The sequence below is a fragment of the Theropithecus gelada genome, chromosome 5 (assembly GCF_003255815.1).
Source record: "Theropithecus gelada isolate Dixy chromosome 5, Tgel_1.0, whole genome shotgun sequence".
In the NCBI taxonomy this organism is placed as follows: Eukaryota; Metazoa; Chordata; class Mammalia; order Primates; family Cercopithecidae; genus Theropithecus; species Theropithecus gelada.
The window spans coordinates 119,498,106-119,515,747 of record NC_037672.1 but is presented as its reverse complement, the minus strand read 5'-3'; the positions used below and the strand labels follow the sequence as shown (position 1 = coordinate 119,515,747).

The 17,642-nt window shown below is 36.8% G+C and overlaps 1 protein-coding gene across 3 annotated transcripts in view; it reads right to left on the bottom strand.

The window, feature by feature from the left end:
• ADAD1 (adenosine deaminase domain containing 1) overlaps nt 1-17,642 on the bottom strand; it is a 52,508-nt gene that overhangs the window by 9,524 nt on the left and 25,342 nt on the right. For 2 of the 3 annotated variants that reach the window (XM_025385329.1, XM_025385332.1), the window contains exons 7-10: nt 12,880-13,003; nt 9,516-9,686; nt 8,112-8,341; nt 5,278-5,515 (exon numbers count right to left, since the gene is read on the bottom strand). In XM_025385329.1, the coding sequence (XP_025241114.1) occupies nt 5,278-5,515; nt 8,112-8,341; nt 9,516-9,686; nt 12,880-13,003 (763 nt within the window). The remainder of the gene's footprint in view (nt 1-5,277; nt 5,516-8,111; nt 8,342-9,515; nt 9,687-12,879; nt 13,004-17,642) is intronic. The other variant, XM_025385330.1, reaches the window with a different exon arrangement.

Genomic DNA, 17,642 nt, shown 5'->3' with positions numbered 1-17,642 from the left:
TCCTCCTAGTTTCCAGTTATTTGCAATGTGACTTTTCAGATCCTCACATCAATAGCCATGGCTGATTTTTGCTTCCCTTGAATTTTACTAGTCTTGTGATTTGTTTTAGCAAACAGAATAGATAGTGTGATAATTCTGAAGCTAGGCCTGGAGATGCCTTGGTTCTTATTTTCTTGGCACTGCTGCCTCTCCCATGTGACCCTGCTAGGACTAGCCTATTAGAGGGTAAGTGAACACAAGGTAAGATCAGCTCACCTGACCTTTAGTTGACCAACAGTTGACCCCAGATGTGTGGGAGAGCCCAAGAAAATCCAGAAAAACCATTCAGCTGACTCAAGAACTTCCAAGTAGTAATAATAAATAGTTGTTTTAAACAACTAAGTTTTGAGGTGGTTTATACATAGCAACAGCTAACATACACTCATGTGTACAAAATCTATTTGATTTCTACATATTAATTTCCCACCATGATACTTTTGTTGCAGTGGTTTTGATAATTTCTTGATTTTTGGATATAAATACCATCTTCAAAGAGTGATAATTGTTACATAACTCCTTCTTTCCAATATTTTCTCTCTCTCATTTCCCTTGTCCAAATGTATTAATGCCTCCAGCAAAATGTTGAGTAACAGCAGTAACAGTAGATAATGCCTTACTCTGAATGTTAGTGGGAATGCTTCTGACATTTTATCAATCATGATAATATTTTTGGACTAATAAAGATATACTTTATCCTGTAAAAAGACACTACCTAGCTATTCCTTTTTATTGAATATCTTCATCTAGAATAGTTGAAGAGCTAAATTATTTATACACTTTCTTAGAATTTATAGAGATAAACATCTGGTATTTTCCCTAGATTAATTAATATAACATATTAATAAGAGTTTCTAGTCTAGTGTTATTTCTATTATGTTACTATCTTTGAATTCCTAGAAAAAATGCCAATTGGTGTTACTGTATAAAATATATTATTGCAATGTGCTGCTAAATTCTGCTCCCTGATCTTTTATATAGCAGTTTTTCTTGGATATAAATGAGTTTGGTCTGCAATTTTGTGTGGTAGAGAGGAGGAGCAGCAATTTTTTTTTGTAAACTTTTAAGTTCAGGGATACATGTGCAGGTTTTTTTTATATAGATAAATGTGTGTCATAGGGGTTTGTTGTACAGTCACCCAGATATTAAGCATAGTACGCATTAGTTATTTTTCCTGACCGTCTCCCTCCTCCCACTCTCCACCATCTGAAAGGCCTCAGTGTGTGTTGTTCCCCTCTATGTGTCCATGTGTTCTCGTCTAGCTCCTACTTATAATAGAACACGCGGGATTTGGTATTCTGTTCCTGTGTTCGTTTGCTAAGGATAGTGGCCTCCAGCTCCATCCATGGCCCCGCAGAGGACATTTGCTCATTCTCTTTTATGTCTGCATAGTATTCCATGATGTATATGTACCACATTTTCTATATCCAGTCTATCATTGATGGACATTTGGAATTATTCCATGTCTTTGCTACTGTGAATAGCGCTGCAATGAGCATACGCATGCATGTGTCTTTATACCAGAATGATTTATATTCCTTTGGGTATATACCCAGTAATGGGATTGCTAGGTCAAATGGTATTTCCATCCTTAGGTCTCTGAGGAATTGCCACACTGTTTTCCACAACAGTTGAACTAATTTACACTTCCACCAACAGTGTATATGTGTTCCTTTGTCTCCACAACCTCACCAGCATCTGTTTTTTGACTTTTTGATAATAGCCATTCTGATTGGTGTGAGACAGTATCTCATTGTGGCTTTGATTAGCAATTTAAAAAAATCAGATTTAAGTATCAATCATATACTTGTTTCATAAAAGTATTTGGATGCTTTCCATCTTTTTGGATAGCACTGGAATTATCTGCTTTTTAAAGGTTTAGAAAAAAAACCTCTGAACTACCTCAGAATGGTACTTTGAGGAACAGTTAAGGTGCCTTCTTGGTAACTTTCTCATGAAAATAACATTTATATTTTTCCTCCTTCTATATATAAGTTTTGCAAGTAATGTTTTCCTAGAAATTTGCCCATTTCATTCAGGTTTTAAAATATATTTGTGTGGTTACCCAAAATAGCTTATGATCCTCTTGTTTTTATATGAGATTGGTGATTTTTCTTATCAGCTTTTTATAAGTAATTTTGCCTTTTTCTGTTTTTTTAAAGCTCTTTTCTTTATATTTCTAAATTATTTCTATCACTTATTGTTATATGCATTTAAGGCTCTGACTTTTCTATTCAGCTTTGTTTAAACTGTATAACCTACAAATTCTGATGTGTAATATTTTCAATATCCCTATTTTCTAAATATTCTGCAATCTCAGTTTATATTTCCCCTTTGAGCTAGGAGTCAGAATTTTTCCAGTAAAAGCAGTTCCTAGTATTCCGAGTTTGTTATTCACAGTTTTATCTCATCATAATCAGAGAATATGTCTACATTGCTTCTACTTTTTGGAATTTATTTTCTTTGTGGTTTAACACACAAACAAGCTTTTTGTTAGTGCTCTATAGTTTCTTGAGGACTAGGTACATTTTCTATTTTTAAGATGCAGAGTTTAAAGTAATGAAATCTACCTTACTGTTATTTAAAATGGCTATATTCTTGTTTACTTGTTTACTGTTTTGTCTACCTGATCTACCATGAACTGAAAGAGGTGAATTGTTGTCTCTACTAGTAGTGTGTTTCTATGTTTCCTTTCCTTGTCTTCTATAATTTCTGCTTTGTGAATGTGGCTATGTCACTTTCGGCTAAACATTCTTCTGTCCTCCGTATGAATTATACTGTTTATATTGGTAAGGTTTTATTTTTTTTTTTGGTCTTACTGTAATGCTTTCAGACTGAATTATACCTTGTCTAATATTTAGACTACACATTCTGGCATTTTTTTTTTTTTTTTTTTTTTTTTTAAGATGGAGTCTCGCTTTGTTGCTCAGGTTGGAGTGCAATGGTGCGATCTCAGCTCACTGAAACCTCTGCCTCCTGGTTTCAAGTGATTCTCCCTGTCTCAGCCTCCCAAATAGCTGGGATTACAGGCACCTGCCACCATGCCCAGCTAATCTTTTGTATTTTTAGTAGAGATGGAGTTTTGCCATATTGGTCAGGCTGGTCTCAAACTCCTGACCTCAGGTGATCTGCCCGCCTTGGCCTCCCAAAGTCTTGGGGTTATAGGCGTGAGCCACTGCACCCAGCCTCTGCTTTCTTTTCATTTGTAATTACTTGGCAAGTATTTGGCCATAAAAAATGTTAAGCTCATTTTACACAGTTTCATCTTTGTTATGCCATTATTTTATGTTTTCAGTAAGTAATTTTTTAATGTCTTTCATAGAAGACCTGTTTGTATGTTTAGTTGAGTCTGTTATTAATAGTAAAGCACTTGCTTATGCTGGCCTAAGTCATTTGATAAAAGTGTAATTCATCCTAGTTAAAACATCAGTATTATGCTTAACTGAGTTCCTACTAAGAAATGTTTATGGGTTTGTCTGGTTTTTTTTCCTTTTTTTCTTTTTCCTTTTTGGGATAGGGTCTCGCTCTGTTGCCCAGGCCAGAGTGCAGTGATGTAGTCATAGCTCACTGCAGCCTCAAACTCCTAGGTTCAAGTGATCCTCCTGTCTCAGCCTCCTAAGTAGCTGGAACTCCAGGTATGCACTCCCACTCCTGGTTAATAATTTTTATTTTTTATATAAAAGACTGGGTGTCTCACTATGTTTCCCAGATTGGTCTTGAACTCTTGGTTTCAAGCCATGCTCCTGCCTCAGCCTCCCAAACTGCTAGGATTACAAGTATGAGCCTTCTTGACTGCTAAGAAACATTTGTATGTGGTCTTCACTTAAATTTGTCCTTCACAAAGAAAGCAATTTTAAGCATTTAAATTTTTAACATTATTCACTGCCTCATTACAAATGTATGTTCACACTAAAAGAAGAGTTTTACTGAATAATCAATGGCAGAGACATTATGAAGAAATGTCTAGAAGGCACAGAGCATCATAGTTAAGAACAAGGGCTTTGAAAATAAAATGTCTGGGTCAGAATCCAAGCTGTGTCATTAACTACTTGGGTAACCTTAGGCAAGATATTTAACCTAGCTTTTGTCTCAGAAACTGTAAAGAATAAATAAATAAATAAATAAATAAAATCACTCAACCTACAGGGTTATTATAAGAAGACAGTATAACACAGCACCATAGTTCTTACACGTAAGAGTACCTAAGTAATATTTGGAAGAGTATATAAAAAATATAATTCCTTAGTAGAGACGGGGTTTCACCGTGTTAGCCAGGATGGTCTCGATCTCCTGACCTCGTGATCCGCCCATCAAAATACAAAAAAAATAGCCGGGCGAGGTGGCGGGCGCCTGTAGTTCCAGCTACTCGGGAGTGAGGCCGGAGAATGGCGTGAACCCGGGAGGCGGAGCTTGCAGTGAGCTGAGATCCGGCCACTGCACTCCAGCCTGGGCTACAGAGCGAGACTCCGTCTCAAAAAAAAAAAAAAAAAAAAAAAATATATATATATATATATATATATATATATATATAATTCCTGGCCGGGCGCGGTGGCTCAAGCCTGTAATCCCAGCACTTTGGGAGGCCGAGACGGGCGGATCACAAGGTCAGGAGATCGAGACCATCCTGGCTAACATGGCGAAACCCTGTCTCTACTAAAAACACAAAAAATTAGCCGGGCGAGGTGGCGGCGCCTGTGGTCCCAGCTACTCGGGAGGCTGAGGCAGGAGAATGGCGTGAACCCGGGAGGCGGAGCTTGCAGTGAGCTGAGATCTGGCCACTGCACTCCAGCCTGTGCGACAGAGCGAGACTCCGTCTCAAAAAAAAAATAATAATAATAATAATAATTCCTGAGCCCCATATTCAAAGTCAGATTCAGTAGAAGAAATTGAATTTCTAAAAAATTTACATCATTCTAATACTAAAGGTATTAAATTACAGTTGGAGAAACATAGGTTATGGTGCCAGATTCTTTGGGTTTGAATGGTGACTCTGCCATTTAGTATGTATTTCAGTAAGCTATATAACTTCTCCACGTCTGTCTTCTCATCAGAAAAAAAATATTAAAATATTAAAATGTTTAAAATTAGTACAACACCTGCAACATAGTCACACTTGACTAATGATAATAATTATTGTTCAGACTTCAATAAATGGTATCCAAAAGAGTTAGAATAAAAACTGCAATAAATGTCTTCTTTTGCTTAAGTAATATATGGTTTAAAGAAATTAGTAATTTTAACCTTTCAGTGATCTTCCCACTCAGGCCATCCACAATCTCCAAAGAAACATCTCCTTGTGCCCAATTCAGACTCAGAAATTTGTATTCCAAGTTCATCTGAAGTGGATATGCAGAGGGTACTAAACTAATATGAGGTCTGTTGACTAAGTAAAACATTGGAAGTTTTGAAGTGAGTGCATCATCAACACGTTGCTTTATAGCGATTTCTAAGCCTCTGGTATCACTGCAATTCCCATCACCTAGAAAGCAAAAAGAAAACACTCAAGTTCAATATTAAAAGACCATTCCAAAATTTAAAAATAAATGAAATGATTGGAAATCATCCAAAGCCCATTTCTCTATCCTTTATCTTTCAACCTTCCCTTTCCTAGTTCTATTCTCTTAGCATCTACTCCATATTCTTAACTAGAACCAGAACAAGGTAATAACAGATTTTCCATTTTAAAAAAGACTCTGATACAGAAAATAATGAAAAGTCCCTCTACGGAGCATTAGCAAAGAGCCACAGCTGCTCAGAAACGGGTACTTTTGTACTGACTCTGAAAGAAATCTGGTACGTCCAGATTTGTCGACTGCATTATATCCTGATTTCTTGCAAGTGCAGTTGACAAATCTGGATGAGAAACAATTAGTGAAAGGGAGTCATTTTCAAACATCTAAGGGCCACAAATTTTAACTTCTCCAATACCACAATGCTTCAATTTCACAACACAAAATAATTTAAAGAATGACCATTTCTGGTTAAAATTGTGCCAATACCAAAAGCTTTGAATTCTCAGTCATAATAATTATTGAAGGAGAAATCTCAAAAAGATGCAACGTTACTACTAAAAAACAGTAAGCTGCATCAAACTTAAAACAGAAGTTAGGAAGCAGTCATTCTTATTTAAAAAACAGTTATTCTAAAGCATATCTCTTTCTTTCTCAGAAGGTCAGAAGTTCTTGCAACAGAATCTTTGTAAACCACTGGACATATTTCACAAATGAAGTTTTGTGTCCTTATCATTAAAATTGTTGAGATGGTTACTAGGGCTGCATTATGACTATCTGGGCACTAGAAAATGATGTAAAAAGGACACGTACTGCTTTTGGCATCCTTTTTCTAAACACTTCCTTAAGTGTTTATCAAGAGTGACAAATGATCAAGACAAATGAAGAGTGACAAAAGAAAACTAATCAAATAAAAAATACACTTGGGCACAGAATAAAAGTTGGAAAATATAAGGTGTGAGGAATATTTAATGTATCTACAATGAACAGTAGATAATAAGGATTTTTAAAAAGCCTAATGTATTTATTACACTCTGCAATGAAATAATGACAGTGATGTACCAAAAAAAAAAAAAAAAAAAGACATTTGGAAAAAGGAAGAAAAAAAAAAACCTGTAAGTCAAACTCCTCATGAAATGCTTTAAACATCAAATTGTTTACCTAGATGCTTTAATGGGAAGTATAAAACCTAATATAATAGAAAAAAAGTTTACAAATATTTTATTATAAATTTTACTTTTCCTTTCATATATGTGTGCACTAATAATTTACTATATCTGAGGTATGATTTTAATATATCTTGAGGCTCAATCTTGTTCCTAGAAAATAAATCTCTAAAAGTATGCAATATAATTGAAAAATTTTGATTTGATTCATTCAAAAGGATCTGAAATAACATGAAACTCCAAGGTTAAAGTCAAAGGTTAAATCTAATCAAACACTATAGAAGACCTGACCTGACAATAATTCATATATATATATATATATATATATATATATATATATATATATATGTATATCTCCAAAATCTATCAAAAGCAGCAGCATGAAAAGTTATGAAAACTGGGGTGGAATTCAGGCTCTACCACTAAGCAAACTGACAGACTTTAGGCAAGTATTTTATTAACATTGTGAATGTGATCGGAAAAAGAAAAGAAAAAAGGAAAGGACTGAATAAGAGATTCCCTAAGGTTATCAGCTGCTTCTTAAAAGTCCACAAACTGTATTTAAAATGGATTTCTTCACTAGGAAGGATTCTCTACACTTCAATTATACAAATCAAATTAGTACATGAAAAGGACCTCTGGATGGAAATAACTTCTGGACAAACATTTTTGAAGTACTTAGGCAGAAAAATTTATTGTAATAGGGGTTACCAAATTTGCAAGATATATTGTAAAAAGCTTGAGAATGAATACAAATCTAGCTATTTTTTAATAGTCAAGAAAGAGAATTTTTTTCCCAGATTACTCTGGATAATTTTCTATTTAAATATAGTAAATGCCCTTTTAATGCAAGCCTAGATCCCATGTTTTAAATTTAAAAATTCCACCACCATAAAATGACAAAATGAGTATCTACAGAATATCCACAGCATAAAATTTGTTTCTGCAAACTTTTTGAAAAGTAAAATAACGCTTTAAAATAATGTTGGGGTACAGAAAACTCCTCAAAATATGAAACTTCAGCATGCTGAGTGCTTCGAAAATTGAAAGGCCTCAGAAATAAGCTTCACAGCCAAGGTTTTTCTCTGATCTTTCCCTCATCTCCCTGTGTCACTGATCTTTCCCAAAGCACCAGGAGGAGCTCTCTCTGGAATTTCCTTATCCAGCTGGATGGTCACTACAACTTAAACGGTATCTTTATTCCACAATCTCTGCCTCCCACCTTTGGGATTCATTCATTCTCCCTGATAATTTATCATGAAACCAATAGCTCTACAAAACAGCAGATATGTGTTTTGACCTTAAAGTTTCATATATGCAAAAACTAATTTTATACTGATAAGTACAGAGGATTTGCTTAGTGAGCGAGAGGCCCAGGAGATTATGAAATCTCACTCACCAACTAGTATACTGCTGATGTAAACTGGCTGTATAAAATGACTCAGCAATGCTCCCTGTACACCAAGCACTTCCCATCTGGTCAATTTGTCACTTGAGGACATACTGCTTATTCTATTAACACCATCTTTAGGACAGTAAACAGTCAGATAAATTTTGCCTTCAACAGCCACGTGGAGACAGAGTTCTTCATTGGCTTCAAATGCAGATATAGAATGTGGATTAAGACGTCTAGAGAAAGAAAAGAAAGTTTCTTCCTTTAAAAAACAAAGGTGACAGAACAAAATCTACCTGTACCTAAGAACTGTTCTCTAACATGTTTAACTTCCCAGTGTACATTTAATTCCAGTAACAGAAACAGATGCAAGAAAGCAAGGCAGGAATGGAGTGCCTTCATTCCACAATAGTAATATAAAACAGAGATGAACCACATTTAGAGCCTCCAATAGAGATATTTTTCATATTATTACCATTTTATGTCCCTTAAAATTCAAAGAAACACTAATTTTTATCCCTATCATAGTTTGTGAATTAGTTCCCTCATCTGTATGAAATTTTTTTAAAACTACAAAATGAAAGAATGAAAAAAAGGAAAACTATTTTTCTTTGTCATCTTCATTAAAAATGCAAAATTATTTTTCTTTAAGTTTCTTTCTAGAGAACCCTGACCTCATCTTCAAAGGTGTTACTAGAGGGATATTTTTAAAAATATTACCCATGGTTACTTACCATTAGATGGTCAGACTTAAGGTGACTTTTACCGCCTTCTTTGTTCTTGTTTGTACTGTTTAAATGTTATGCTACCTGATATTCATTCATCAAAGCAATAATATTTTGGCCATAGGTTAAAGTTTTTCTTAACTCTCGTATTTGTATGTGAGTAGTGCACAAATCCACACTTCCTAAAGTTTATGAGGTCTTCAAAGTAGAAAGGAGCAGAAGATATTTTTTACTAGCATAGCAAAAAAAGTGGTGAAGTACATGCAACTTTTAGGTACAGGTTGAGTGTTGCTTATCTAAAATGCTTGGAACTAGAAGTGTTTCAGATTTTGGTTTCTTCACACTGGAATATTTGCTTTATACATACCAGTTGAACAGAAATCCAAAAATCTGAAATATGAAATGCTCCAATGAGAATTTCCTTTGAGCGTTATGTCAGTGCTCAAAAAGTTTCTGATTTTGGAGCATTTTGAATCTCAGACTTTTGGATTTGGGAAGCTCAACCTGTAGAAGTAATAGATTGAGGGGAAAAGGATTTGGGGTCTCCTGCAGGCCACAAATAACAACTCAAAGCTGAAGAGAAAATATGGGTAATTAGAATTTACATGTTCTATTTGCTGTAGAAAGTCAGATGTGTGGCATGGCCATCCTACTTGCTTTTAAAAACAACTTCTATAATACTTACAACTGTGACTTAATCTGGGCTGATCCTTTAGGCAACTGGTTCATGTAAAGGCAAATGTTGATATTCTGCTTAAGAGTGAGTAGATTAGAAGTTGGTTCTGTACAAAATATTGATTTTTCCATCATAGCAGGATTTTTGCTGTAGAAGAGCAGAAGTTGTCTGTAAAAGTACCTAAAATAAATGTTATAATTTTGTCAAGTAATGAATTTTATAAAAGATGGATCTCAATGAGCATCGTGTCCATATGTGTCACAAGCAATGTCCTACGTGTCAAAAGTTTTGACACAGGTAAGAACTCCTAAATTAATCTTAGCTTTATTTAATGAAAAATTAAGGTTCTTGAAAGTTCTTAACTGGAGCCCAGTCTGCCCTGTAACCTAACCTAAAACACCATTCTTTCTCGACTACTCCACTTCTGTTTCACATTAGAGTCTTCCAACTATCATCTTCTGCAAAAGACTCATTTCTCTACTGATTCCTCCCTTCTTCCTCAGACAGTTCTGCTCCCAGTCTCCCAGATGAAGTGCCAACTTTTTGCCTTACTTCTATTTCCCCTTCCCTACCCAAACAAATTACTACAAAAATGACAAAAACTGTGGTCCCTGCTCCTTAATAGTTTTAAAGAAAAAATACAAGAGCATAGGAACAATACAATGAACACCATAAGTTGTATTAAGAAATGAAGCAGATATAGTTACCGATAATTTATCGCATGTTTCAAAATAACTAAATGAGTGGAACTGGAATGCTCCAAACACAAAGAAATGAAAAATGATTGAGGAGAGGGATATCCCAATTACCCTGACTTGATCATTACACATTTAACGGTTGTATCAAAATATCACATTTACCTTATAAATATGCATAACTATTATATATTCACAATAATCAAAAATTTTAAAATTCAAAAATTTTTTTTTTTAAAAATAGGGAAGCAGATCTCCTGAAAGACTACAACTAATCAAATCAAGGACAAATACTATTTTGCTTATTTAATAAACCATGACTTTAAGATATACTCCCTTGAATCCCATCATCAAAAATATACAGTAAAAATTAAGCAACAGTATGTAAAAATGCCAAGCACAGGAATAAGTAGGAATAACACAAAAGAGGTAGCTTTTAAAGAGGTCAAATAATTCCATAAGCACTGACGGGGGGTGGAGGGCAATGAGATGCATTACCCTCATAGTCTTGCTGAATAACTTTTAGGATTATAGGATTCCTCATTACTAGAGATACAAATTTATATTTTTTCAGGTACACGTATCTACATTTATTTTAAAATACTCTACTGAAGAAAACACCAACACAAAAAGTGAGAATGCAGAGATTTAACAAGGACAGCAGAATGCTAATAACTGTTGAAGGTGAATGAGAATTTGCTATCCTGTTCTCACTTGAGTGTCTTTGAACACATCCATAAGAGGCTGGGTGCAGTGGCTCACCCCTGTAATCCCAGCATTTTGGGAGGCCTGGGGGGTGGATCAAGACCAGCCTGGCCAACATAGTGAAACCTCGTCTCTACTAAAAATACAAAAAAATAGCCGGGCGTGGTGGCAGGTGCCTGTAATCCCAGCTACTTGAGAGGCTGAGGCAGGAGAATTGCTTGAACCTGGGAGGCAGAGGTTGCAGTAAGTGGAGATAGCACCACTGCACTCCAGCCTGGGCAACAGTGCGAGACTCCGTCTCAAAAACAAAGAAACAAACAAACAAAAAACACAAAAAAACGCCCAAAACATCCATAAGTTAAATAAAAAGTCATTTTAATGGTTTAAAGAACTAAAATGAATAAGATCTAGTATTTCATGGCACAACAGGATGACAATAGTCAATAATTGTACATTTTAAAATAACTAAACGAGTATAATTGAAATCTTTGTAACACAAGACAAATGCTTGAGTTGATACATACTCCATTTACCCTAAAGTGATTATTGTGCACTGTATCAAAATAGCTTATGCACACTATAAACATATACACTATATACCCACAAAAATTAAAAACAAGAAATTATAAAATTTAAAAAAGAATTCCTAATTTAGTAGGAATAAAGAGGAATTAAAAACAAAAAATAACCAAAAGCTGGTGGATATTATGAGAAATAGCACTCATTTCCCATGTTATATGTTTTCATATGAAGTGACTTGCAAATTCCTTTCTTTCCCACTTGCTATTCATTCCTCTTGTAAAGAACAGAGTGACTGAGTCTGGAAAAAGAAACTAGGCATGCTCACCTAAGCCCTTTTCTCTCTCTCTCTTCAAGATACTCCAGCCTCAAGAATCCCTTATCTATACTCTGCTTTATGGTAAACTTTGCATAATCCTCATGAATGAAAACCTGTTGGTTTCTGGTGCTGTCCTTGGATAAGTATGGCTATTCAGGGGTGAAATAAGACCAAACCTACTGAGTGTGGATCAAAAGCTATACTTTTCAGCAACTTTAGTCATAAAAAAGTGTTATTTTTATCTTTCAAAAAAATATATTGTAGGATTTTTTTTTTTTTTTTTTTTTTTTGAGACAAGGTATTAGTCTATTGCCCATGCTGGAGTGCAGTGGAGCAGTCTTGGCTCACTGCAACCTCGATCTTCTGGGCTTAAGCAATCCTCCCACCTCATCCTCCAAAGTAGCTGGGACTACAGTTGCATGCCACCATACCTGGCTAATTTTACTTTTGTAGAGGCTAGGTCCCACAATGTTACCCAGGCTGGTCTCGAACTCCTGTACTCCAGCAATCCTCCCAACTTAGCTTCCCAACGTGTTGGCATTACAGGTGAGAGCTACTGTGCCTAGTTGACTGTAGGATTCTTAAAACTGAGTTTGGCCAGGTGCGGTGGCTCACGCCTGTAATCCCAGTACTTCGGGAGGCCAAGGCAGGTGGTCACCTGAGATCATGAGTTTGAGACCAGCCTGACCAACCTGGTGAAACTCTGTCTCTATTAAAACACAAAAAATTAGCCAGGCATGTTGGCGCATGCCTGTGATCCCAGCTACTTGGGAAGTTGAGACAGTAGAATAGCTTGGACCTGGGAGCCAGAGATTGCAGTAAGCAGAGACTGTGCCACTGCACTCCAGCCTGGGCAACAAAAGCAAAACTCCATTTCAAAACAAAACAAAACAATAAGAACTGAGTTCAGGTCTTAATAATAGAAGCCACTAAAATCCACAGGGTAGACATTGGAGTTACTATGATAAATGTTCCAAAGATGACATGGAATTATTCTGATGACTTAGATAAGAATATGTGACATCCTTGGCTCTATGATCAATAAAATTCTATTTGTAAATGAAGGCATTTATATGAAGTTACTTTGGGCTGAGGGCATTCATATTTAATAACATTAATACATGTATTATCTTACCTAAGAAGAGACCTTCTTGCTGTAACAACAGCATGAGTGTCATGTAATACTCTTCCATTTGGCTTAATGTCCTGGCTGTAATTATATTCACCTGTGCCTATAGCTACAACCTCATGCTGTCCAGCTGAAAGAAAAAGGCAGACAGTAGAAGGTTAATTTAACCTCTCTCTTCTCTACGTTCAACTCTTACCTCTATCTCACCATTTTTAATTTAGTAGAATATATTAACTGAAAAGATGAAAAAATAATTCCACAATTTAAAATAAGAGTCTTAGAGTCTTCTAAGAAGCAAAATTAAAAAGTAGTATCTCAATGAAAAAGGTAGATGTTTTATAATACTTCATCTAAACTTTTACCACAATCAACAGAATTACCAAATGTCCTTGGCTTTCAAATATGGCTTTCTATCTCTTCTACATCTAGATGTATTTGATCTTCTAAGACACTTCATTTGCCATTCTGCTTCTGTCTTAAATTATCTGTATTTAATGCCTCTAATTTATCTATATTTAATGCCTCTAATTTTTCTTAATCCACTCAAACCCTATACAACAAATTAGTTTCTTTCTTTGTTCTACTGAAGCTGCTTTCTTAAAAACAAACAAACAAAAAAAACCCTATGCTTTTTCCAGTAGCTTTGTTCCATTCACATTTTGCTGTGCCCTGCTTGAAATCTTCTGGAAATTCTATGCTCCAAAAATACACAATTCAAATTGGCAGTCTTTTTTCCTCTCACATTCTAATTAGGCCTTTCCATTGCCCAGTGACTGGATCACTCCTTTTCCCCCCATATTCCCCTTTGAATATCCTCCTCATTCTTTCTCTTACTTCAGAAAATCTTGAGTTTTCGTTTTTCAAACAAAGTTCAATTCTACATTCACAACTACCTAATGGATTTTTACTATTAGGCTGGTGCAAAAGTAATTGCAGTTCTTTTTTTTTTTTTTGGCACCAACCTAATAATTCAGCAACAATTGCTGAGGTGTTACCAAGTACCGGGCACTAAAGTAGATGTTAGGAATAAAATGTTGAGCAAGACATACCTCCATTAGGCTTACAGCAGAAGAGACAGAAAAAACACTAAACAAACCCCAAAGTGTGATAAGTGCTTTGAGGGAAACAATTATGAGGGTTATGTGAAGATAATGAGAGAAAAGCTTATTTTATGCAGACTAGTTGCAGAATTCTTCCCTAACGAGCTGAAATTTAAGCTTCAGCACCAGCGAGACAAAGGGTATTCTAGTCAAAAGAAATAACACATGCACACCACCCTGGGCAAAGACAGAAGACTATTTCTTTCCTGGGCAAAGAGAGAAGTATAGCTAATCTAATAAGTAGGGTGAAGGGAATGGTGTAAGATGAAGTTGGAGAAAGAGGTGTTATATAGTACACTATGCTGAGAAGTTTATGGATTTTTACCAAAGAGCTATGGGGAAGCTACTGAAGTAAAAACCAACCTGGATTACATTTCCTTCCTACAAAGCAAACAAAATAATTGACAAAATAAAAAGACAACTTACGGATCAGAAGAAAATATTTGCAAAGCATATCTCCAATAAGGGGTTAATAGCCAAAGTATATATATAACTCCCACAACTCAATAGTAAAAAGCAAGTCACTTGATTTAAAAATGGGAACAGAACCTGAACAGACATTTTATTTGACAGAAGACATACAAAGAGGTATATGAAAAGGTGCTCAACATTACTAATCACCAGAGAAGTGCAAGTCAAAATCACAATGAGATATTCTCACCCGTTAGGAGGTCTATTGTAAAAAAGTCAAAATGTAAGTTTTCACGAGGATGTAGATAAAAACCCTTACACGTTGTTGGCAGAAATGTACATTTTTATAGGCATTGTGGAAAACTATGGAGATTCCTCAACAAAATAAAAATACAACTTGCCATATAATCCAGCAACCCCACTTCTGTGTATATATCCAAAGGAAGTGAAATTAAGATCTGAAGAGGTATCTACACTCCCATGTTCACTGTAGCATTATTCACAGCAGCCAAGATACAGAAACAACCTAAATGTCTCAATAAAGGAACAGATAAAGAAACTATGACATATATATAATAGAATGTTTTTCAGCCCCCCCAAAAAAGAAGAAAATTCTGCCATTTTCAACAATATGAATGAATCTGGAAGACATTATGTTAAGTGAAGTAAGCCAGACACAGAAAGACAAAACACTGCATAATCTCACTCATATGTGGAATCTAAAAAGGTTGAACTTATAAAAACAAAGGAGAACGGTGGTTACTAGTGGTTAGAAAGAAGGGGAAATGGAGAGACATTGATCAAAGGGTACAAACGTGGAGTTGTAAAACTAATAACTTCTGGAGACCTAATGTAAAGCATGGAGACTACAGTTAATAGTAATGCACTGTATATTTGAAATTTATTGTCAATATTGTGGGTGGTAGGGTGGAGACCAGGTAGACCAGGAGGGTATTGTGGTAGAAAAAACAAAGAGTGGTAAACGGTGTTACATGTTTCTGGAAAGTCAAGTGAATAGGTAACAAAATCCACTGGACTGTGCAACATGCAGGCAGTGGGTACCTTGGCAAGGCTAATTTCCAAGAAGTAGTGGAGAAAAAGAAAAAACTAAGTTGAAGCAAAAAGTAGACACAGTGGGCCGGGCGCGGTGGCTCAAGCCTGTAATCCCAGCACTTTGGGAGGCCGAGACGGGCGGATCACGAGGTCAGGAGATCGAGACCATCCTGGTGAACATGGTGAAACCCCGTCTCTACTAAAAAATACAAAAAACTAGCCGGGCGAGGTGGCGGCGCCTGTAGTCCCAGCTACTCGGGAGGCTGAGGCAGGAGAATGGCGTGAACCCGGGAGGCGGAGCTTGCAGTGAGCTGAGATCCGGCCACTGCAACTCCAGCCCGGGAGACAGAGCGAGACTCCGTCTCAAAAAAAAAAAAAAAAAAAAAAAGTAGACACAGTGGCTGTCAGGAGCTTCTTGATGAAGTCTGGCTACAAAGTCAAATAAATAATGACTGGATTAAGTAGAAAGGTGTCATGGGTTTAAAGGAGGGTTTGTTTTATTTTTAGGATGGAAATTTGGAAAGCCAGGCTTTCCAGAATACTGAAGAGATGAAAGCAAAGATATATTATTCAGGGACACCTGGGCACAGACTCTACTTTCATTCCTAGGATAGGGATGTCACGCTATGAATGCTGAATCTGACTCAATAACCAGGTCTGTAAACCTTCCCTTAAATAGAATTATATAGTGTCAGTATAAGTTCCAGAATGGTGATATAAGCTCTGAGTTGTAAAGGGTAATAATGTAGCAAATAACTCAGCTTCTTTCTCAGCTCTGTAACTCAACTTGCAATGCTTCAGGGCGATACCCAAGTTTGTTATTGCCAGTAAAAGAAGAGTTAACCAAAAGAAGGAATTTATCAAGATGTGAGAAGGAATGGAATCAGAATTCAAGTATAAGAATTAGCCTATAGGAGTGGTGATGCTTCCTCTACTGTCACAGTAGAGAAGATGGATACAAGTGCAGGAAAGTATATAGATTTGGTGGCACTGGAGGGAAGGACATTTAGATTTGATACCTTCTTATAGACCCAATTAAAAATAATAAGGTGATTTTTGATGGGGGAAAATGGCAGATAGGACACAGGACTAACATGCAGCTTCCACTTGGACGAACGGAATAGTGTGTGGAGACTCATATCATGAACTTTTGCTCCAAGAACCACTGCAGGAACATATCAGGAAAACCAAGGAATTCACAGACCCTTTGAAAGAAGTAGCTTGCCATTGCAAACTCTGTGAGACAGCTGAAAAACTGTGAGTTCCCAAAGTGTGAGGTGGGGAAAAGTCTACCTCTGAACACACATTGGGGAACATAAAAATCCAGATCACAGGTGAAGGATTTAACTTTACCTAGAGATGAAATAAATTTAGGGAGCCAAGCAAAATAGAAGACAAACAGCACGAAGAGCCCTGTAGGAGATCCCAGACCCCAGCCCATTGAAGTCATCCCTGGCTTTATCTCATAGGGGTCCTTGGATAAGGCAGCCAGTGGGACTGGGAAGGGGCCACAGGTTAAAGGAAGCTTCTAGCTGAAGTTTGTAATAATTTTGACTGAGTGCAAATTTTCCTGAGCAAAATCCATGGGGGCGAATGGGAAGTGCAGATAGGAGTGCAGAAGCCATATCCTATGACAGGCTGCAGGCCTGAGAGCCCTGCTTGCTTTCTCAGTGGGGAGGATTATAGCCTCGGGCCAGATCTCAGCCCTGCCTGCTGCTGCCTGAATATAAACTGAGCTCTGTTGGTGGGACACTGCAGGAGTGAGACTGGCCTTGTTGGCTGTGTGGGGGCTGGGTGAGGCCTGTCACTGTTAGCTTTCCCCAACTATCCTGGTGACATGTATGACACAGTAGAGGCAGCCATAATCCCCCTAAAACATAACTCCATTGGCCTGAGAACCATCCTGCCATCTTCCACAGTGGCCACAGCACAAGGAGAGTCTGAGCTCAGACCCGCCTAACCCTGCTCCTACCTGATGGTTTTCCTCTACCTGCCCTGGTAGCTGAAGACAAAAGGCACTCTTGGGAGCTCTACAGCCCCATCAGTTGCCAGAGAAACCTGAATACTTATCCTGGCTAAGGTAGGGCAAGCTTATATCCCCCCCGTTCTCTGATGACAGCTGGTGCTCCCTTGAAAGTGCCACCTCCTGGCTGGAGGCCAACCAACTCAAGTCATTACAGCAACTCATAACAGAACCACCCTGCT